We start from the raw sequence: 23084 nt of genomic DNA, 5'->3' as shown, positions 1-23084 counted from the left end.
TGTGTTTTTATTTTTTACACCATTCACACCAAACTCCTGAGACTGCTGTGTGAGAAAGTCTCAGAAGATTGGCAGTAAATAAAATACTCAAACCAACCCACCACCGGCACCAACATCCATGCCACACTTCTAGTCACAAATATCTCAATTTTTTTAGTCTGATGTTTGATGTGAACATTTACTGAAGCTCTTGACCTGCATCTTAATAATTTTATGCATTGTGCTGCTGCCATATGATTGCCAAATTGGGTAGCTGCATTCTGAGCAGATGTATATGTGTTCCTAATACAGTGGATAGTGAGTATCCTACTATATACATGATACTGTATATACTGTAATAAACACCCCGTGACACACAATTTGAAATTTTTTTTTTTGTAGAAATGTATTTATTTCTAATTATTTAGTATAAAACAAGATCTTAGTAGCTGATTTTAAAACTATTTTTAAACGTTGTCATCAATGCTGCATTTGACTAGAGGTTGTAACTCACTATTTCTAACCTCTAACAGGAAAAATGAAAGAAAATGAATTAAATCAACATTTATCTGCAGAATGTAGCAAGTGCCTCAACACAACACAAATCTCCCTCGCACTGTCAGACATTACACTATACTGAGCAATTAAATACAGTACAAAACTGTATATACAAGTATTTGCTTTATTTAATAAATATATTCACTTGTAAAATCTATAACACTGACTATATAGTTCACTTTGTTCAGTTTGCTGGCTAGCTGGTTGTTAACAAAAGACGAACATGGACGACATCATGGTCGAAAATGACGCCATGCTAAACTCCGACTTCACATTAATTTGTCTCTGTGTGTCTGTGGTTATTTTCTTCTCTCCATTCCCTTTCCTGCAATGCTAACCTCAATGACACAACTGTAGGAATTATGTCTAGACATCCACAGAGAAAATCATTGCGATATTGAGAAAGTTTGACAGTCAGAAGATCTTAAAGATAACTAATTAAGGTCCAATATCCTCCATGCAAATGAATTTATAGTAATCTATATCAGGAAGGAAGATAATCAAAGGTAATTTAAGTCTTAGAATGTCTGCAGTGATGATATCTGTTAAGCAGGGATTGTCTGGTAGTTTTGCCCCTACCATTAGTATTACAGTACATAAGTTAAACATAAAAGGACAAAAGCAGCAGCTCACTGAGTCTAACTTAGATTGAAAAAGCCTCCACTCTCTTTGTATAATATGATTATTCCAAAACTGCATGCAATTTACATTTTTTCCACATTGGGCTTATACAATAACTGCTTTCTTTAATTATATTTTTTTATGTTTTTTTAAGTTTTATTACGCTTTCTCTCTCTCCCTTTCTCTCTCTCTCTCTCTCTCTCTCTCTTTCTATCTCTCTATCTTTCACTCTTCCTGTGTACAGTATGTGTGTGTGTGTGTGTGTGTGTGTGTGTGTGTGTGTGTGTGTGCGTGTGTATATGTGTGTGTGTGTGTGTGTGCTTATGCATAGTTCTTTTGGAGACTTGCAAGTTGTCCTGGTTCTGTCCTCTTTCCATACAAATAACAAAATAAAAAAATCCCAAACAGAATATATATAAAGTCTGCTCTGTAAACACTGGAAAGGCAAGCCCAAGTTTTTAGACTAGAAAAGTTAGTCACAAAACCTTAACCTAATTGGAGGACAGTGAAGCACAAGCCTGAAAAAGCTTCTCAAATGAACAATGTTATGGTATGGTGATGTCTTTGGAGTGCCAGCGTGATGCAGGTTTTTCAAGCAAGGAATAAGCAACAAAATATTGTTAATTAATTTAAAACTATCTCTTCTTATACTTTTTAGCACCTTAAAAATTGGGAGGTCTGCCACCAAGGGTGCCATGCGCCGAGTTGTTTAACACATCTAGGTGTAAAGAACAGGAAATGAAAGCTGAAGTTCTGATCTGTTCTTATTCATCTTTTGATCTCGAACCAAAATATCTTCAGAAGCAAAAAAACAAGCATTACGGTTTCCCTTTAATGGTACTAAGGCGGCATAAAGGAAAAGGAGGCATGACAATGTCTCTTCTACACAAAGTGAAGTCCATGCACACATGGGATGAACTGGAACTCTGTCTTGACAGCAGGCATCTTTCAGGTTAATATTCTGTTGAAATAATTAACTAGCCTCATATAAATCCCATGACTTCAACCTCACTGAACATCTTTGGTATGAATTTGAAATGAGTGGAAGCATCAGATGTCTACAGATGTTTCACCATCTATAATATATGAAGTCTTACATACTATATTAATATTAACAAATTCAACAGTAGAATCATATTAATCGTGAAAAATATGACATATCTACAGCTGCAGCTGTAAGCCAACAAGGCTGGCAGCATGCACTTCCAAAACATGTATTAAGTTAAAAGCTACAGTATGTAGTATTCCTGGATTTATTTGAAGAAACACACATATTATATCACAAATAATGCATTAGTTTTAAGGTCAAAGTCTTAGCAGGTTCCCAACTCAGTCCTTTAGTGGTTTACCTCTAGTGGTTTAGAGGATTTATTCTGCACTGATGATGTGTAACCCTTGGATAATGCAAGGCAAGGCAATAAGGCAAGAAGTAGGACCCGTGTTAATATAGGATCAGCTTTCCAGCGCTGGAAAGAACTGAAGGAGCAGGAAGTTGGCCACATATTCACAGATTGGAAATTCCCGAGTCAATAACTCCTGAGCTAAACGCTGTTACTAGCAAAACGCGGTTGTAGCTGCCTCTCTACATCACTATGATAGAAAAGAGGTGTTATTTGTGTAGTAACAGCGTTTAGCTCAGGAGTTATTGACTCGGGAAACTCCAATCTGTGAATATGCACACATGCACACTGAACACTTTCTATATTGACAAGACCTTCCCCTTTGTGCACATTGGCTACACGATTGTTTTGATTTTTTTGTTTGGTAGCCCAACGCAGTTTTCTGAAGCATTTCTCAAATATCGGAGACCGTACCTTTAATTAAATTGCTGATTTCATTACAGTATTAAAATGTGTTAGTTCATTGCTGTTGATTATTGACGGCCTTTCGGAAATGATTAATTAATTGTGATTTGCAAATAAGCATTATATTATGGTGAATTTTGAGTTTTTAATCTAGTTTCTTCACATAGCAGGATGTCATTAAGCTTACTCTGTATAATTCTCTCTTCTACAGGTTTCTGCAGAATAACAGCATTCATAAAGTTTCCAGTCGTGCGTTCAATGGCTTAATCAGACTGAGAAAACTGTGAGTCTTTTTTTCAGGTTCTTTTATAAGAACAATGAATATGGATATTTTTTTTATAAAGCATCACTTCATCTACAGTATGTGTCAAGTCTCCCACTTTCAAGAGCTGAAACAGCTGGAAATCAGTGGAAACTGGGGGAGTTGTTTTCAGAGCTCCTATACGATTGAAGAAATGTAGGTCTACACTTGGGGTTTCTCTATAATCAGATTGAATTGCTAAACCTCTGTGAGTAAGTTGTGAAGTAAGTTACAAAATTATAAAACTAGTTATTATAAAACTAGTAATTGCTAAACTAGTAAAGCTTAAGTCATACTACCTTGCGTATTATCTACAAGGAAGCATAGGGATAAGGAGCGAGCTAGATAATATACCCATAGAGGTATTATCTATTATCTATTATCTAGCTCGTATTAGTATTAGTATTAGCTATTATCTAGCTCGCTCCTTATCCCTATCAGACTAAAGAAATCTTCCCATTGTCATACAGCATAGACGCATCTGTGTGTTCTTTGTTCTGATGTGAATATTCATTCTGAGGATGGAGCCACTTAATCATTTTTATCAATGTAGCAACTACAGTAGGTAGCATATCAGAAGGAGAACACAGCAGACCAAATGACTTTTATTTGTTCTTATAGCATGAGCATTATAGTCAGTCAATAACACAATGTTGCAGCTTTCCAGCTCACTAAACATTTTCTGCTGAGGTTTGGCTTTTACTCTGCTCATGGCTTAAACACACATGCTCAGCTCACTACTCAGTGAGAGAGAGAGAGAGAGAGAGAGAGAGAGAGAGTGCAAGTAAGAGATCACATTAGTATACGAGAGAAAATAAATCTCAGATAGGCCCGTTCTCTAGTTGTTCTCCAATATATCCTTAGTGCAGACACACAATAAACCACACTTGACCTGGTTTAATCACAAGACATGACCATTTAAAAAATGTTATGCGTTAATGGGGTGTGTATAGTTTTGAGAGCGGAGAAGGGACTAAGTTTAGGACCATCAGGTTGTTTCCAGATCTCATAAAGTGGATCAATTGTTTATTTACTTGTTGTAGCATTTTATTAACTCACTATCATTATTTATTGAAATAATGATAATAATTTATTTTCTCCCTCTTCACCTTTTGGCCATGTTCTCCTCTGCTAAAAAAACATAAGCCTCTTAAAAGGCCTTCTTCCTACTCCTGACTTTTTGACCTTAAGAGCTCTTTCAAGGGTTGAGATGCTTTGTGCATATCTTTTATCTTCTCTTTCATGTCACGCTCATGCTCTGGCCAAACTTGCCAAGCCAAGTGATCCAGCTGACCTGCCACTTCTCTTGAGATTGGCTTATACTCACGGCCAGTTCTTCTAATCAGCTTCCTAATTTGGTAAAGGTGTTCATGTCTTTCTAATGTCATTAAAACTACTTCCTTTAAGTATTAAAAATAAATGTATACATGGGCATGAAACATTATCAAACTGTCTGTTGGACAATGACAAATAAGTATTCAAGCTCGTGACTGGTGATATGTCCTGTACACCATATTTCTTATGCCTAGAGATAATTGAGACCGCTAACAACTAACCAGAGCTGTTAATAAAATTACAAAATGCATTTTAGGACACTATACATCACACAAAATCAAATCTCAGTCTTTTCAAAACATTTCCTACTCAGGCCTTTATTCAGTTGTAGAACCACAGTTACATAACCTTGAGTCATACTTCCTTTTGTTGTGGACAGCCAGGCCTTGGCCTTTGAATCTAGTAGAGACTGTTGTAATGGGTTTGGTAACGTGGCTTGAGGTGCACCTTTCAAATAATGTTAGCCACCAAAAATACTATGAATACCCTGAGACTAAGATTCTTCATGCTTTTAATAATTTAATGTCTTTAGGATAAGAATCACTCAGAGTTTATACTGTTAGTTTGGCTATTGATGAAAACATTTGAGGAGATGCTGTTTTTTAATAGGAGGAGAAGAGTATACTGTAAGAATTACTCAACATTCAGAAAAGGTTGTCTGATTCCACATTGGATATCTGAGGTGGAGAATTACTCAATGTTCTACGCTTGTACTCTACTGAGTATAAGAACTGCTCAGACAGTTAGTCTTTCTGCACATGTCCCTGAGTGATCTACAGTCAGCCTATTTTGAATATGCTTTCTTATAAGGATCAAGCAATGATATCAACAAAAGCTACACACTATTTTTCAAAATAAAAATAAAATTTGAGTTTTCTCTGTGTCTTTGGAGGACTGAAGGACGACTGAATATCTGAAAACTGTTACCTCAGCACTTGTTTAGAGTCTGCCATGCTTAAGATATGGTGGCCGTGAAGTGCAAAACAAATTAACAAATCTGAAAACACATTAACAAATCTGAAAACACATTAACAAATCCCAAAACAAATTAACAAATCCGAAAACAAATATATCTTTATATGACAGGTGTCATGTCCAGTGATCGGTAAGTTTCCATTCACAAACTATACCTACCGCTTCTGGGTTGTCTGAATCGGTGCACGAAACACATTAACAAATCAGAAAACACAACGACATTTCAGACAACCCGGAAGCGGTTGGTATAGTTTGTGATTGGACAAGACACCTGTCACTCAAGGTATACATGAAGTTCAACAGTCTGCCGCAGGGAAAAGTTGGAATGGATGGATGGAATGGATTACTGTGGATTAATTCTGTTATTTTCATATATTTAAACAGAGAACTTTACACATTACACATAAGATTCCATACCTGTATATCTTGAGTGACAGGTGTCTTGTCCAATGATCGGTAAGTTTCCATTCAAAAACGATACACTACCGTTTCTGGGTTGTCTGACGTCGTTGTGTTTTCGGATTTGTTAATGTGTTTCCGGATTTGTTAATGTGTTTTCGGATTTGTTAATGTGTTTTCGGATTTGTTAATGTGTTTTTCGGATTTTTCATGTGTTTTCGGATTTGTTAATTTGTTTTCGGATTTGTTAATTTGTTTTCGGATTTGTTAATTTGTTTTCGGATTTGTTAATTTGTTTTGCACTTCTCGGCCACCATATTAAGATAACATTGGCAACTATTTACATCACCATAAACCAAATACTATTATTATAAATAAAAAAAAACTAATTTGGTGCATGTCTGACCATTTATTTACTGTAACTGAGTAGTCATTCATTTCAGTGCTCAATTTTTAATAGGAGAATTATACACACACATACACACAGTTGTGCTCAAAGGTTTGCATACCTTGGAAGAATTTGCAGGTTGTGTTCCATATTTTAAAGAAAATATGAGTGAGAAGAACAAATGTATTTTATTTCTTATAGGACTCAAGTTAATATGTGAGGTGTAACAGAATGGCACAATCATCAAACAAAACATAAAAAAGAAAATAAGGACATCATCCCTGTTCAAAAGTTTGCATACATTCAGTTCTTAATATCTTTACCCTTTTAGCATCAATGATGGCATGCAGTCTTTTGAAATAATTGTACATGAGGTCCTTAATTCTCTCAGGTGGTATAGCTGCCCATTCTTCTTGGCAAAGTGCCACCAGTTCCTGTATTTTTTTGGTTGTCTTGTACAAACTACATGTTTGAAATCTCCCTAAAGTGGCTCAATGATTTTGAGTTCAGAAGACTGATGGCCAAATCCAAAACCATCACTTTTTTCTGCTGCAGCCATTAGATGGTCAACCTTGCCTTGTGCTTTGGATCATTGTCATGTTGGAACATCCAAGAGTGTCCCATGCGCAGCTTATTTTCTGACAACATGCTGCATTCAACTTACCGTCGGTTTTTACTAACTTCCCTGTGCCACTGGAGCTCACACAGACCAAATCATAAGCAATTCACCTCCATGTTTTACAGTGGGGATGGTGTACTTTTCACCATAGGTCTTGTTGATTCATCTCCAAACATGGTGTTTATGGTTGTCTCATTAAAGGTCTAATCACTCCAAATGGCTCTGCTCCAGAAGCTGTGAGGCTTGTCTAGGTGCTTTCTGAAGGCGGACCTTTTTGTGGCACAGGCGCCGTAACGACTATCTCCTTATTGTGCTCCTTGAAACAACACTTTTTTCCAGAGCAGCCTGTATTTCTCTCAAAGTTGTTTGTGAGTTTTTCTTTGAAGAGAAAAGAAAAATTCTTCTGGCAGTAGTGGGTAAAATCTTTCTTGGTCTACCTGACTGTGGCTTAGTATAAACAGAACCTCTAATATTCCACCTCTTTATCAGAGTTTGAACAGTACTGACTGGAATTTTCAAGTGTTGAGATCTTTTTATATCCTTTTCCTGCTTTATAAAGTTCAACTATCTTATTACGCAGGTCCATTGGCAGTTCTTTTTTCTTCCCCAAGCTGCAGTATCCAGCCATTTTAGTGCATCACCTCATGAGCTGAGAAACTCACTGACTATTTATGCACAAACACTGATTTCAATTACAATGAGTCACAAGTGTGGAAATGTGCCTTTAATAGCCATTTAAACCTCTGTTTGTCAATCTGTGTGTTTATAATGTGGCCAAAAATTCAAGCATATTTAAACTTTTGATCAGAATTGTTTAGATAATTGCAGTTATCATAAGTTTTTAAAATCAGTCAAACAACTGTGTGATAATTAATGACTTCATGTGACCACTATCCTTAAATAAGAATGTTTAACAATTTTTTCCAGGGTATGCAAACTTTTGAGCACAACTGTATATATCTGAAAAATGTGCTACATTTACTCAAAACCAGAAGGCAAATGTGATGTAATGATGCAACATTCACTCTGGCACACATTTCCATTCTGCAGTAAACCACTGGCTTGTGAATTTTTCAGTTCCTGGCTGTAGGATATTGTTTTCCATTAGGGATGCTGGGATATATGCAACCTAAATGTGAATACGCTATGAGCTATGACTTTGGTCATTTTATTTTAAAGGTGCTCATACATATACCTGTGGACCCTAAAAGTTTAAAAATGACTCTCAGACTTTCTTAACACAGACATTACTAATGTAAATTCAGACACAACCAAACAAAGCAGCATTATATCCCATGTGCTTTTAAAACAAGGCCCACATTTCGAAGCCCACATTTAATGTACACTAAGATAAGTAAGATAAGTTTGATGTGAAAAAATGATAAATTAAGCATCAAATAAAAATACTGCCTGCGACAAAAAATAATAATACTCTGTTTACAGTGTTTATATTATTATTGTTGTTGTTGTTGTTGTTGTTGTTTTACTATAACAACCCTCAGCACCTGCTTGATCAACTCTAACACATTTTGTAAACACTCTAGTTGCTAAAGATAACCCCAAAGGTAAACTAAAACAAACAGAACTGCGCTTATAAAAGGAATCAATTCTGCATCATATCAATTGAAATGTTGAACTATGCATCTTTCACATATAGCCACAGCTTTGTTTAGAATCCAATCATGTTTGTTCACCACTCACCTCACATCTGCTATGCATAGAAAACAGAAAGGCATTCACGAATCTGCCCGAGGCAAGCCTAGCGTTCCTGCATATGTTATAAGCATTACCTTTTTCTTCCCAGTTAGTAAAGTAATTTCTCTTTCAGTGTTATATATAAAGCCTTTTACTTGAATGCCTTAGAGGTTTCTAATTTTTAACATACAGAAAAGTTTCTTAGCTGTGTCAGCGATATATTTTAAGCATGCAAGCATTTTTTATACGGTCGTTAGTCAGAGGCTCGTTTAAATATGCCTATCAGAAGATTATTTCTAATGGGTGACAGAAGAATGAAGTCTGAGCAGAGCTCTGTTAGTGCCAAGTCCACTGGATCTTGATGGAACAAACAAATTGCTGTTAGTAATAAGTAAAATATTAAAATTTTTGTCATCTGTGGGCCACATCAATGCATGACAGTGTAGATTTAACAATAACAGTAACAAGATCTCAGCAAGTCTCTGTATTTTGAAATTAATTTCCTCAACAAGAAAAGAAAAGAGGAGACAAAAACATTGCTTATTATCAACTGAGAAAAAGTATAATAGCGTATGACAAACTTGTGTATATACGTGTTTCCTGATTGAATAGAATTTGTTTCCAGACTTTGTCTACTGTATGCATCCTAAAATTCCTTTTTTTAATCTCTATTATTTAACGTTTTAAACCTAACAAGAAGTTACACATGGGATACTCTGTCTGTAGTCTGAAATGCTTTAGCTCAGTAATCCATGACCCAGTCCTATGGGGTCAGAATTGTTTCGTTATTCTGAATAAATATACTATGATCCACAAATAAATATAAAGAGTTTCACAAATATTTTTTAAATCAACAAATGCACAATAAGCAAACCGTAAATATATGTTACAAATTTCACAAAAAGAAATGAAATTCACAAATAAATAAAATGGGATTTGCAAATAAAAAAAATATTTATAAATATATATTTAATTGTATTTATTTGTGAATGGCTTCCTGCTCATTTGTGAATCACTGCACGCATTTGTGGATTGCGTTCTGTGCATTTGTGGATTTGAAACATTTCTAACGTCAAGACGTGCACAAGAATCCACAAATAGGTGGACTCCGCCCACCGTCTACTCCAGCCAATCGGACAACGGTCTCGTGGCGCTGACCAATCGTGGCACGGTCTACCTCCAACCAATCACGTTCTGATTTACTCGCTCTGAGGCTGTTCTTCAATGCAGTGTCTAGTTTGCACTCGTTTTTTTTCATCCAGTACGATTCTCTTGTTCTATTTTGTGTGCCCTTTCACATGTATTTACAGTCTCATGATTTTTTTTTACTTTGCATTTTTCTCATACTGATGCTTTCACTTGCACGTACATGACTTATCCCTGTGTGCCATCGTTCTACGTTATATAAAGCATTATGGTCGTGAAGAAATGACATTTTATTCTAATGTATACAAGCTGTATAGAGGAATTATTATACCTTGAATGATGAAACCTAAGAGTTATTGTAAGCATAGTGCATCCTGCTTCCTTTAGCTTTTACTTTAATAAAGTCACAGAGTACATTTTCAATCAGCAAAATGTGAGCCATGTTTACAGGTGTACAGTGAGTTGACACTGAATGCTATTTCACATGAAACTTCTGTTTCTAAATGACCTGCACTTGACCGATTAGTAAGGATAGCATGCATGTTATCTCTATCAGGAGTTTACAATATTTGTCTGAAAAGGTTCATTTCTGTTTCTGGGCTTTTTATTTTTATTTTTAGTATTTCACATACAGTAGATAATGTCATGATTTCGAGTCATGCGATTGCGAGTAAATAAGAACGTGATTGGTTGGAGGTAGACCGTGCCACGATTGGTCAGCGCCACGAGACCGTTGTCCGATTGGCTGGAGTAGACGGTGGGCAGAGTCCACCTATTTGTGGATTCTTGTGCACGTCTTGACGTTAGAAATGTTTCAAATCCACAAATGCACAGAACGCAATCCACAAAAGCGTGCAGTGATTCACAAATGCACAGAACGCGATTCACAAATGAGCAGGAAGCCATTCACAAATAAATACAATTAAATATATATTTATAAATATTTTTTTATTTGCAAATCCCATTTTATTTATTTGTGAATTTCATTTCTTTTTGTGAAATTTGTAACATATATTTACGGTTTGCTTATTGTGCATTTGTTGATTTAAAAAATATTTGTGAAACTCTTTATATTTATTTGTGGATCATAGTATATTTATTCAGAATAACGAAACAATTCTGACCCCATACAGTCCTCCCTGACCCAGTCCTTAACCCAGTTGTAAAAACTATCCACATGTTTTGGCAATCTTTGTCAATTCTGTGCAAAATGAAGCAAGCTCTTTACTGATGCTGGTGTCATCATATACATCAGCTAGTGGTAAATACTCTCAAGTCACATGGAGTATTTATTTATTTACATGCTTACAAGTGAAATCTTTGTAAGATTTATTGTGCACTACAGTGTAACAGTATAACAGTGTGCACTTCAGCACTCGGGTTGTGAAAAACCTTGTGATCCATTTTAGATCAAATTCACCAGAGAGTCATCTGAACACGTGTTTCAGTAGAAGACATTCAGCATGAAGAAAATCAGACCTTTGGTACAAAGCAGATAAAATTATCAATATTTTAATTTTGCTTGCATTTATATAGTGTAGAATCTTGTATATTAAATACTCAAGAGATTGAACATTTATTTTCCTTTTTTAAATATTGTAGATTATAAAATGTAGATTCTGTTTATTAAAAAAAAGGCAAGCAAAGTCAAAATACAGTAAAAAAAGAAATGGGAATTTTGTTCTTCACCAATATTTGAAAAATCTGCGTCTAAATGTCATATTTTCACTGATGACAAAAAAGTGTTTAAATCTTTGCTTAATGGCTTTGATTACTAGGAAACGTGACAGTTTGCTATACAAATATGTAAATATGTGTGAAAAAATTACTACTAAAATTACTATTGAAACCCACTTTGTGTTATTTTTACTTTGTGTCTTTTTTCTTTACAGGTTCCTAAGTCAGAACTACATCACTTCTTTAAGTCCTGATGTTTTCAGGGATCTCCATAGATTACAGTGGCTGTGAGTACAGCACATACTTCACAGACATGGCATTTTAAATTCCCTGTGAAATGTCATGAATGTCACAGTGTTATTCAATATGTTGATGTACATTTTCACTGAAATAGAAAGTCAAGGTAGGACATTTCAAGTGGTTCCTGCCCGTTTTAAATAGACAATAGCATTTTGCTTACCTCACACATTTTGCTAAGCTGCACTTGACACCTAGTTGGGTTCCGAATCTACAGATAATTTGATTGAACAGAAAATCTGATGAGAATCTGAAGGATGGAGTGATGCCATTAGAGTGAGAGAGAGAGTGTTCGTTTTGATCGCATATATCTAAATGCAAATTTTGTATAACCTAAAGGCTAACATACTCATATTATGACACAAAACCTCATTTGATTTCAAGGGGACATGAGATCAGCTCTCATACACTTTTTAAAAGAAATATTACACAACAGTTGATAGATCAATAGCTTAATTTTTCTTCAGTCAAACCAAATCTAAACATTAGTTAGGGTTTATGGGTTATGTTTTATATTTATGGATTCTTTGCTGTCCTGTTGTATACACCAGACTTTTTTTAGCTTCAGTTTCTTGACTGACTGTGTTGCATTCACTTACAAAATTTGCTTCTATTTAATAAAATCAATTCTTTCATATTCCTGTGCAATGTTTACATAATCATAATAGATCTACTCCATAATTAACTGCTGTCAGTTTTTTCTTTCTATTAAATGTTGATCCTGTTGCACTTGTTCTCTCAATGCATCTGCCTTATCTAGATTATCTAGAAGTTGCATGTATGGTTCTCTTCAATGCTTGTCTTGACTTCCACTGTTGCATTTAACTGCCATTTCATTATGACAATTTAGACAGTGAAATCTGCAAGCTGGTCATGCTTTGCTTTTTTTAATCGCCTTCCCCTCTTTTGTAGGGAGCTTCATTATTAGATCTTCTGTCAGCTGCTTAAAGGAGTGTGCAAACTTTTGGACTTTATAGTTGAGCAATTATAAAGGAACAATTCATACAGCAGCGACTGTGTTTACTCTTTTTTGCTTCAAAATTCAAAATATAATATTTTCGCCAGCAGTGAACAAACTATTCAAATAACTGTATAAATGATGATTTATACAGTATTAAAACACTGCACAAAATCCAAGGCTAATGAAATATAATTGTTTAAGTAAATGTGTTATAATTTATCAGATAAATCATGTCATTGTTTAAAGCGTGAGATGCTCAATAAGGAAATGTTTTAAAAGTTAAATTTACATTTGACGATAAATTATACTACATGTATCTACAGTAATAATATACTATAATTCATTGGGTCCTAAAGAGATATTATTGATATTATTAATATTATTAATGTTTCCAAGTTTGCCATGATGTACGATTGCACAGTTAGACACTATATTGTACGAGACACATGAGCTATAGTTTTAAAAAGGGTTCTTTAAAGATTCAAATCTTCTTAAAAGGGTTCTCTCTCTAGGTAAACACTTGGTTGTAGGTTTCTACATAGAACTAAGGGACAGTGTATTTACAGACAAAGAGCTAATACCTCAGACTCATGTCTTAAATCTTTTCTTCTCAGAGTGCTGGACCACAATCCACTGAAGAGCATCTCCCATGATATCTTCATTGGTCTCAAGTCATTAATATTTCTGTGAGTAATTTTCATCTCTTGATTAATACTTTCATCTGATCGATATAAACTAGGTTCCCTTAGCTGTATGTGTAATTTTATATTAGTTTGTGTTAGCTATGTGAAAGGTCTTTTCATGATCCTTCCCATGATAATTATTTTGGCCTGAAATGGCTTGTATTATTTTGATTAATTTCTGTAAAGAAGCACTTAATAATTCATTTTAGATTCTCATCACATCCTCTTTTACTTTGTTGGGCTGTTGAAGTGTAGCATGACAGTACTTTGATTTATCTTTGTTGATTACTGTGCCATCTCATCTCATCAAAATGTGTATTTATTAAATTAAAATGATTATTTACACTGGATATAAATCATAACTGACACCTTGATTGAATATGTATTTGATGCTTAAGAATTGTGCAGCTCCATCAAGCACCACTATAGTCCTTTTTCTATATGCTCACCTTTTCTATTAGAACAGCCACATTCAAACATTTATCCCCATGAGGCCTAATTAATATTTCTTTTGAGAATTTGCATCCCCTTAAAACCCCCAAATAAAGGACAAGCAATATATACAACTACAGCACATACTATAACAAACAGATGCAGTCATCTCCTTTGCACATGGATTTGATTTCTTATTATTACTTGGCTAATAAAATAAAAGACAACCACATTTTAAGACCTGCCAACCCCAAGAGGAATAATGCACAGTCAAATCCCCTGTATGTGTGTTTGTGTGTGTGTGTGTGTGTGTGTGTGTGTGTGTGTGTGTGTGTGTGTGTGTGTGTTTTTTGTCTAATGTCCCTTGTAGAAATTGTAAAATGCTTCCCCATAGCCAACAATTTCATGTTGAGCTGCTCAATCTGTTTAAATGTGTTAAAAGTGAGTGTGTGTATGTGCCTGTGTGTGTCTATGTGAGTGTAAAGTGAGTGAGTGTGTGTGTGTGTGTGTGTGTGTGTGTGTGCGTGTGTGTGTGTGTCTGGTGTGAGTGTCTGTGTGTAGTGTGTGTCTGTGTGAGAGTAAAGTGAGTGTGCCTGTGTATGTCTGTGTGTGTGTGTTTGTGTGTCTGTGGGTGTCTGTGTGAGTGTAAAGTGAGTGTGCCTGTGCCTGTGTTTGTCTGTGTGTGTCTGTGTGACTGTAAAGTGTGAGTGTGTGTGCATGTTTCTGTGTGTGTCTGTGTGTGTGTTTGAGTGTTTGTGTGTCTGTGTGTGTGTGTTTGAGTGTTTGTGTGTCAGTGTGTGTGTGGGTTTTGTTTGTCTAAAGTTCCTTGTAGAAATTGTAAACTGCTTCTCCATAGCCAACATTGTCATTGTTGAGCTGCTCAATCTGTTTACATGTGTTTGTGCTGAATCGTGCAGGAGACCAGGAAACAAACAGTGAGCTTTAATTACTTCCAAATTATCATCAGCATTACCATTAATTCTATTAGCTTTGTCTGTCTGTTGCAGGCCTGTTTATTCTTTTTCAGATGTATCTCTTTAAGTGCATCCCAGATGTTAAATAAAACATCCACTGATGACTGATACAAGCATTCTCCTTTTACAGTGACATAGACTGTAGGCTCTGCGTTAATGCACCTTCTTTATTCTTTGAGATTTGGCGTGTTTAGTGATTACTTGTTCTTGTGTACACTCACACTCTCCTACGCAAACTACATAAAGGATGGCAGATTATACGTTTATTTTTGGTATTTCTCAGCCACACCATGTACAATTCTTTTGCAGAGTTCCTATGTTTTTGATACCTGTGTTAGGAAAAAATTGTTGTTAGAAGGATCACGAGTCTGCTTTAATACTGTAAATTATTAATTCATAAATTAAATCACAAATGTGAATTTAGATTTTATTTTATTTCTATTAACAGCTATACTGTTAGCTCTACTTTCCCTGTTGCTAGTTATTGTCTCTTATATGTTATGTATCTTCAGAGATCTCTGCTGATTGGACTCACTGCAACCTCAGAACGTACACATATGACCACATGGATGTGTCTTTTATTTATTTTCTTCACTCTTATCACTGATTTCTTTTGCTTCCAGTCTGCCTGTTGCTTAAAAAAATGCTCTTGGATTTTTTCAGCAGTAATCCCCTGTTCAGTTTTTTTTTCAGGCTTTCTGACAAAAAAAAAAAAAAAATCCTTTTTATTTTTTAGTTTAATAGAAAACAGGAGGGATTGTATGAATGCCTGTGATAATGTTCAGCAGAAGCTGGATGTTAGACCTGGCATCAGTGTAGCGGCTCACTGGCTGTTTTTGAAAGATGTAATCATTTTTTCCTTTTGTAGGATTTTCAGCTTATTAGAAGTGCTCTCTTTATTTAGCTTTGTCTCTTTGTGTGATGGGTGGGAGTTAAGTGACAGTTAGTGAAAACGTAAAAATGTGTGAAAAAATATGCAGATTCTGTAGAAGAATGTATTTTAAGGAGTCTTTTAGTGGTAAAGGATAATGCTGATTGGTTTAACATGCCATGTTTCTCTTAGGTCCATGGTGAACACGTCCCTGGTACAGCTGTCTGAACTAAGCCTCTGTAACTACATGCCTCTGCTCAGCTGGCTGTGAGTGCTATAATCCTCAACAAGTCCACATTTCTCTTTACTGACCTCCTTCACCATTCTGTAGTATGCTGTCTTTTACTGAATATTTATAATATATATATGTGTGTGTGTGTGTGTGTGTGTGTGTGTGTGTGTGTGTGTGTGTGTGTGTGTGTAAGTTTTGAACACGTCATCATTTTTCTCAGTAAATTTATTTCTAAAGGTGCTATTGACATGAAATTTTGACCAGATGTTGGTAACAACAGATTCAATCCACACATGCAAAGAAATCAAACCATACATGTGCGTAAATTAAGTTATGTTTAATAATGTTAAATGACACAGGGAAAAAGTATTGAACACATGAAGAAAGGGAGGTGCAAAAAGGGATGGCCCTTGTCAATGCAAAATAATATCAGCTGGTTCTGTCCAAATTGATGGCCTATAAAAAGGTCTCGTTGCCAAGGTATCACACAAGAAACATCTCATGATAAAGATGGTAAAAGCAAAGAACTCTCTCAAGACCTTTGCAACCTTATTGTTGCAAAACATTCTGATGGCATTGGTTACAGAAGGATTTCAAAACTTCTGAATGTTCCAGTGAGCACTGTTGGGGCCATAATCCGTAAGTGGAAAGAACATCATTTCACTATAAACGAGCCACGACCAGGTGCTCCCCGCAAGATTTCTGACAGAGGAGTGAAAAGAATTATCAGAAGTGTTGTCCAAGAGGAGGGTCACTTGTGGACAGCTTCAGAAAGACCTGGAATCAGCAGGTACAGTTGTTTCAAAGAAAACAATAAGTAATGCACTTAACCGCCATGGCCTATATGCACGCTCACCACGCAAGACTCCACTGCTGAAGAAAAGACATGTTGAAGCTTGTTTAAAGTTTGCTGCACAACATTTGGACAAGCCTGTGAAATACTGGGAGAATATAGTCTGGTCAGATGAGACCAAAATTGAACTCTTTGGATGCCATAATACACACCATGTTTGGAGGAGAAATGGCACTGCACATCACCCCAAAAACACCATACCAACAGTAAAGTTTGGAGGTGGGAACATCATGGTGTGGGGCTGTTTTTCAGCATATGGTACTGGCAAACATCATATAATTGAAGGAAGTATGAATGGGAAAATGTACAGAGACATTCTTGATAAAAATCTGCTGCCATCTCCCAGGATGATGATAATGAAATGAGGGTGAACATTTCAGCAAGACAATGATCCCAAACACACAGCCAAGGAAACTATCAACTGGTTTCAGAGAAAGAAAATAAAGCTAGAATTCCCCAGCCAATCACCTGACTTGAATCCAACTGAAAATCTATGGAAAGAATTAAAGATCAGAGTTCATAGAAGAGGCCCACGGAACCTTCAAGATTTGAAGACTGTTTGTGTGGAAGAATGGGCCAAAATCACAGCAATGCATGCAACTCGTTTCTCCATACAGGAGGCGTCTTGAAGCCAAATTACCAAAAAAGGCTTTTGTACAAAGTATTAAATATGTTTCAGCAAGGTTCAATACTTTTTCCCTGTGTCATTTAACATTATTAAACATAACTTAATTTACGGACATCTGTGGTTTGATTTCTTTGCGTGTGTGGATTGAATGGGTTGTTACCAACATCTGGTCTAAATTTCATGTCAATAGCACCTTTAGAAATATGTTTACAGAGAAAAATGGTGACTATATATATATATATATATATATATATGTATATATATATATATATACATATATATATATATACATATATATATATATATATATATATATATACACACACACACACACACACACACACACACAGAGTAATAATATACTATGATTCATTGTGTCCTAAACAGATATTATTAATATTATTTAGAATATGAGAAGACACATAAAGCCATTTATATAATCTAAGAATTTTTTTTTTGTTGCAAAGATAATAAATCTTCTTTGGATTTTTCATTTAGACTGACATGACATACGATGAAATAGTTCCAGACCGACATAATTTTCTAAAATGCTGGATAGTAGAAACAAAACAAACATGCATTTGGATTTAATTTGCACATCCAATTTCCCATCTGAATTTTAACATTTAGCTTAAAGCTATCAGTAAGATGCTGATTTTTTTCAAAGAGAAAAGTCTCTTTGCACTCACAAAAAGTATAATTACTTCGCAGCAAGCTTTCTACAACTTCTTTGTATGCTGTGTAATTTTAACAGCTTGTCAGTGTGAGCCACAGGAACTGGCTCAGACCTACAGTTTTAGGTGATTTATGTTGTTCTAATTGATTTTTGTTTTAATATACATGGATGAAGCTCAGGCTCTCACCTTGCCCAGCAGTAATATGACCAAAAGCAATCACTGAATCAAATCACCAATCAAGCAAACTTAATATGATTTGGAACACAGTGCAAAGCAACATCATTCTGTGGTGAGGTGTGGTGAGGTGTCAAGGACAACTTAAGTAGAACAAATAAACCCAACATGAAATGAATCTCTTGACATCACATGCTTATTTAATAGCAGTCATTAGTTTTAATCATCTTAAAAAAAGAAAAAATGTGGATCAGGTTCACAGAAAGTGAGAAACTACCCCCTTTTTCTGTGGTGTCGTGTCATGTTACCAAGCCAACACATAATTGAAACCATGTTGAGAAATATTGAGAAATTTTAAATAGACTTATATCAGGCTTATTATATCATATCAGGCTTTTTGCCTATAAAACTGAAAAGTATATTTAACAGAACTAGCAGCCACCTTGAAGTTAGAATCATCAGTATACAGTAAGTCTGTGAGAGTGTAATACGTAGGTGGGAAGCACAGCTTTCACATTAGAAGTAATTTGGATTAATGGTGCAGTTCTGATTTGTATATTTCAAATAAATATGTTATGTTATTCATTTATATTAGCACTTAGCTAAATAATGTCTTTTTAGGGAGATATGCACAGAGAAGTCGAGGCTCTGAGAATTGCTTGCAATGTGCAAAGGAAAATAAATAAGAACATCTGACACAGAGCATGTCTTGGCTGAACAAATGCATTTGGATTATATTTGTAAAAATAATGGTGCTGTGACAGGGTCTCTCCTTGAACTTGATAAGAAACTTTATTTTAAACTTTACAAACTAAAGGAGATTCATGGATCATTGCCATTTTTTGGGACGTAAAGACCAAAAGTTGTTATTGTTAAAAAACAAAAGGTTTGTAGTGGGAAGTAATCATTCAAGTTCATTACTCAGTAACAAAAATTGTGCACGCAGAAATGTTCTCAATCTGAAGAACCTCTTTTTGCCGAAGAAAAGATAAAAGCCGATTATGTAATCTGCTTTGTCACACAGCTGCCTGTAGTATGCCTAAAGAAAACACGGTTTAACCTCAATAAGTGTGGTACAGTTACAGCATCTGCCTTGTAACAGATGCAATTAATATTTTCTGCCTCATTCCCACAGGATGCATGTGGCTCTCTTAGTCCCACAGGATGTCTGTCTAAATGTCAGCATCTACATCCAACAATAAATGTGGATCATGTCATTGCTTCTTGGAATTTTAAGAAGAGAAAAATGTGTGTTTCAGGGCCTCATTACAGTCTGAGTTGCCATTTTTATCAAACACGCATGAGCAATAGTGGAGCTCTGTCTGGTATTTCCTGAAAGTGCTCTGGTTGGCCATTATGTCTGGTTCTTCTTTTGTTCCCTACATCTTTAGGTGTGATTTAGAGACAGAGAGACGGCTATGGCTTTATCAGTTTAGAGAGCTCTTGAAAAATGTATTTGGTCAGAGTGACCTTACCAGGACTTTCAGGAGGATAGTCACAAAAAAGGAGCTGCTTTCCGAGAGTAGAAAGTGCTGTGATGACCAGCTAGTCTAATGGACCATGAATAAATCTGAACATTACTGTGTGTGCATGTGATCCAGGAACAATATCTGCCTCCCACTCCAGTTTCCTTAGCTTAAACCAGATATGCATTTATCCGGAGCTCTGACTAAAGGAGTGACTAGACCTGTTCAACAAATAGAAACATCCTTGTTTCTGTTGTACTGTAAATAACAGGGGTCTCATTTATAAAGCGTGCGTACGCACAAAAGATTTCACAAAAGTAAAATCCAAATGTAATTCAAAATGTATTAAAAATAAATTAATAATAATAATCAGCGCTACTCCATCCGGGGTGTATCCTGCCTTGATGCCCAATGACGCCTGAGGATAGGCACAGGCTCCCCGTGACCCGAGTAGTTCGGATAAGCGGTAGAAAATGAATGAATGAATGAATAATCAGTGCTGCCTTACAGTCACATTGTCCACAACGGGAGCGCAGGAGGAGATGGCGCGACTACATGTGATACAAAATGGCATGAAATACCCTTTTATTAGAGAACTGCAGAACACAGTGTAAAAACGAAATATTTTCCCTAATGTACATATATCATAAAATGTCAAAGTCTGCAAATACAGTCATGAAGCACAATCGCTACTCATCATCAATCCTACGGTGTTCATTACAAAACCGTCATGAAGAAGCATGTGTTCACTATAACATTTTCGTCTTAAATTTTCGCCCACAAATTAATTCTGTGATTTTGTCAAGGTGTTAACGATCAGTCTAATTGCTAGAAACATATAAATCCTCCGGTGACCCGGGTATGTAATGCTTCATGATGGCACTGCTGGCACTGTTGGAGGATTACGCCAATGGCAGAATAAGGAGAGAACGAGTTTTCAGGGACCATGATGATGACTGGCTAATAAGCCGATTTAGATTCCCTAGAGCTGTGCTCTTAGATCTATGTGTTGAATTGGGTCCAGTATTAGAGAGGGCAACACGCCGGAACCATGCCATCCCAGTCCAAATACAAGTCCTCACCACTCTGGGGTTCTTGGCAACCGGCTGTTTCCAGCGGGAATTGGCAGACAGGTAAATTATTTATATAAAAAAAACTATAAGTAATCCTCAACTTTGTCTCTAAGACCTTTTTGTATATGAAATAATTCTATTGGAATCTATCATCTCACCCTATAGGTCTGGTATATCAGAGTCGTTTTGAATGGTATACTTAATATGCGTAGTCGATACATCAGGTTCCCTACACTGTGCGAGAACAGGCCGAAATTAAAATGCAATTTGCAGCAATGTCTGGTTTCCCAAATGTAATCTGCGCAATTGACTGCGCTCATGTTGCTATAAGTTCACATCTGAAAATGAATTTGCTTATGTTAATAGAAAGCATGTGCATTCTATTAATGTGCAAATCATATGTGACTTCAACATGACCCTCACAAACATTGTGGCACGCTGGCCTGGTTCAACACATGATTCCTTTGTCTTGACACATAGCAGTGTAGGGAACAGACTAAATGCAGTACATGATGGCTGGCTTCATGGTGAGTTTAACAATATTAAAAAGTAGAAACTGTAACAATTTTGTTTTTAATATAATTATAACAATGTTGGCTCCTCACCCCATTTTTAAACCCGCAGAGCGCAGAGGAAACTCATTATAACGAGGTCCACTCTCGTGCCCGCGCAGTGATTTGCATTGACTATTTATGGTTAAAAATGGGCGTGTACAGGGCGGGATTTCACGTACGCACATCTGTGGGTGATCTGTGATTTATAAAGGGAACATTGCTTAGAGGAGTGCGTACGCACGGTTTTATAAATCGGAATTTTTTTTGGCGTACGCCATTTTTGGCTTTTGGGCGTACGTAAACTTTTAGTAGGGATCCTACGCACAGTTTTATAAATGAGACCCCAGCACTGTAGATTAGGGTGAATATTAGGAATAATTCAGAAATACTAAAAAATTCATAATCTGGTCAGAAGTATGTGGACACCTGACCATCACACCCACATTGCTTGTTGACCATCCATTCCAACCCCATAGGCACTCTTATCAAGTTAAACCCTCTTTTAGAACCCACTGTTCTAGAAGACTTTACTCTAGACTTTAGAGTGAGGCTGTGGGGATTTGGCCTCATGTTAGTGAGGTCAAGCACCAACATTGGGTGAGGAAGTCTGGTGCCAGTTCAACACTCCTGTTAATTACAAAGGTTGTTAGTTCTTCACATTCAAATTCTCAAACTACCAAGTGGTTTCTTCTCACCAATCTAAGCAAACCCTGCAGGGTCCCCGGTTAAGGGACAACGTAAAGTAAGACATCATTTACAATTGTGTGCTTCCAAATTTGTGGCAACAGTTTCTAACCTTTGGTAATTTGAGTTTTTAATCAATTCATATAGTTTGTACAAAAGTACCTTGTGGATCAAACTATGAATACATTTTACTTGTACAAATTAGTAATTCAAACCTTTGGAAAATATAATGATTACAATCAAACATGGTCATTGACTGTTCTAGTTAATGTTCTATACCAATACTTTGTAATCAGCTGATACAATCCATGTTTATGTTCATACAACAGTTTTGAAAAACCTTTAAGAAAACAGGTAAGAAACCAAGCAGATATTTACATAGGACTTCTTAGGCAGTCACACACTAATTTGAAATTCATTATTTTTCTGTTAGGGCTATAATTTTGTCTTTTAGGACTTTTCCAGTCAGACACCTGTACACCTGCACATGACTTTGGTTGTGGCATGGATGTTGGTGCTGCATGGGCCGGTTTGATTATGTCAGAAACCTTCTGATCTCCTGGGATTTTTTTTTACACACAACAGTCTCTAGAGTTTACATAGAATTGTGTGAAAACACATCCTGTGAGTGGAGGGTCTGCAGGCTGAGATACGTTGAGAGAGACCAGTGTGACCTTCTGTAGCCCATACACATCAAGGTTTGATGTTTTGTGCATGCTGAGATGCTTTAATGCTCACCATGGCTGTAAAAAAGTGATTTAATGAATTACTATCTCCATATCGGCAAGGTATGTCCAACTTCATAACTGTTGTTCATTCAGGGTTCATTCCTAAACATTTACACCATTTTGTGCAAACTCTATAGACTGTTGTGTGTAAAAAAAATCCCAGGAGATCAACAGTGTATAACGTACTAAAATCTGGTACCAACCACCATGTCACGATCAAAGTCTCAGAGATCGTTCTGATGTTTGATGTGAACATTAACTGAAGCTTTTCACCTGCATCTGCATGCTTTGATACATGA

The 23084-nt window shown here is 36.1% G+C and overlaps 1 protein-coding gene across 3 annotated transcripts in view; it reads left to right on the top strand.

The window, feature by feature from the left end:
• rxfp2a (relaxin family peptide receptor 2a) overlaps nt 1-23084 on the top strand; it is a 58647-nt gene that overhangs the window by 24275 nt on the left and 11288 nt on the right. For 2 of the 3 annotated variants that reach the window (XM_060896339.1, XM_060896337.1), the window contains exons 6-10: nt 3175-3246; nt 3325-3420; nt 11714-11785; nt 13371-13442; nt 15909-15983. In XM_060896339.1, coding sequence (XP_060752322.1) covers nt 3175-3246; nt 3325-3420; nt 11714-11785; nt 13371-13442; nt 15909-15983 — 387 coding nt within the window. The remainder of the gene's footprint in view (nt 1-3174; nt 3247-3324; nt 3421-11713; nt 11786-13370; nt 13443-15908; nt 15984-23084) is intronic. The other variant, XM_060896340.1, reaches the window with a different exon arrangement.

The sequence above is a fragment of the Tachysurus vachellii genome, chromosome 20, assembly GCF_030014155.1.
Source record: "Tachysurus vachellii isolate PV-2020 chromosome 20, HZAU_Pvac_v1, whole genome shotgun sequence".
Taxonomy (NCBI): Eukaryota; Metazoa; Chordata; class Actinopteri; order Siluriformes; family Bagridae; genus Tachysurus; species Tachysurus vachellii.
The sequence above is the reverse complement of the archived record's forward strand: the minus strand, read 5'-3'. Positions and strand labels throughout refer to the sequence as shown.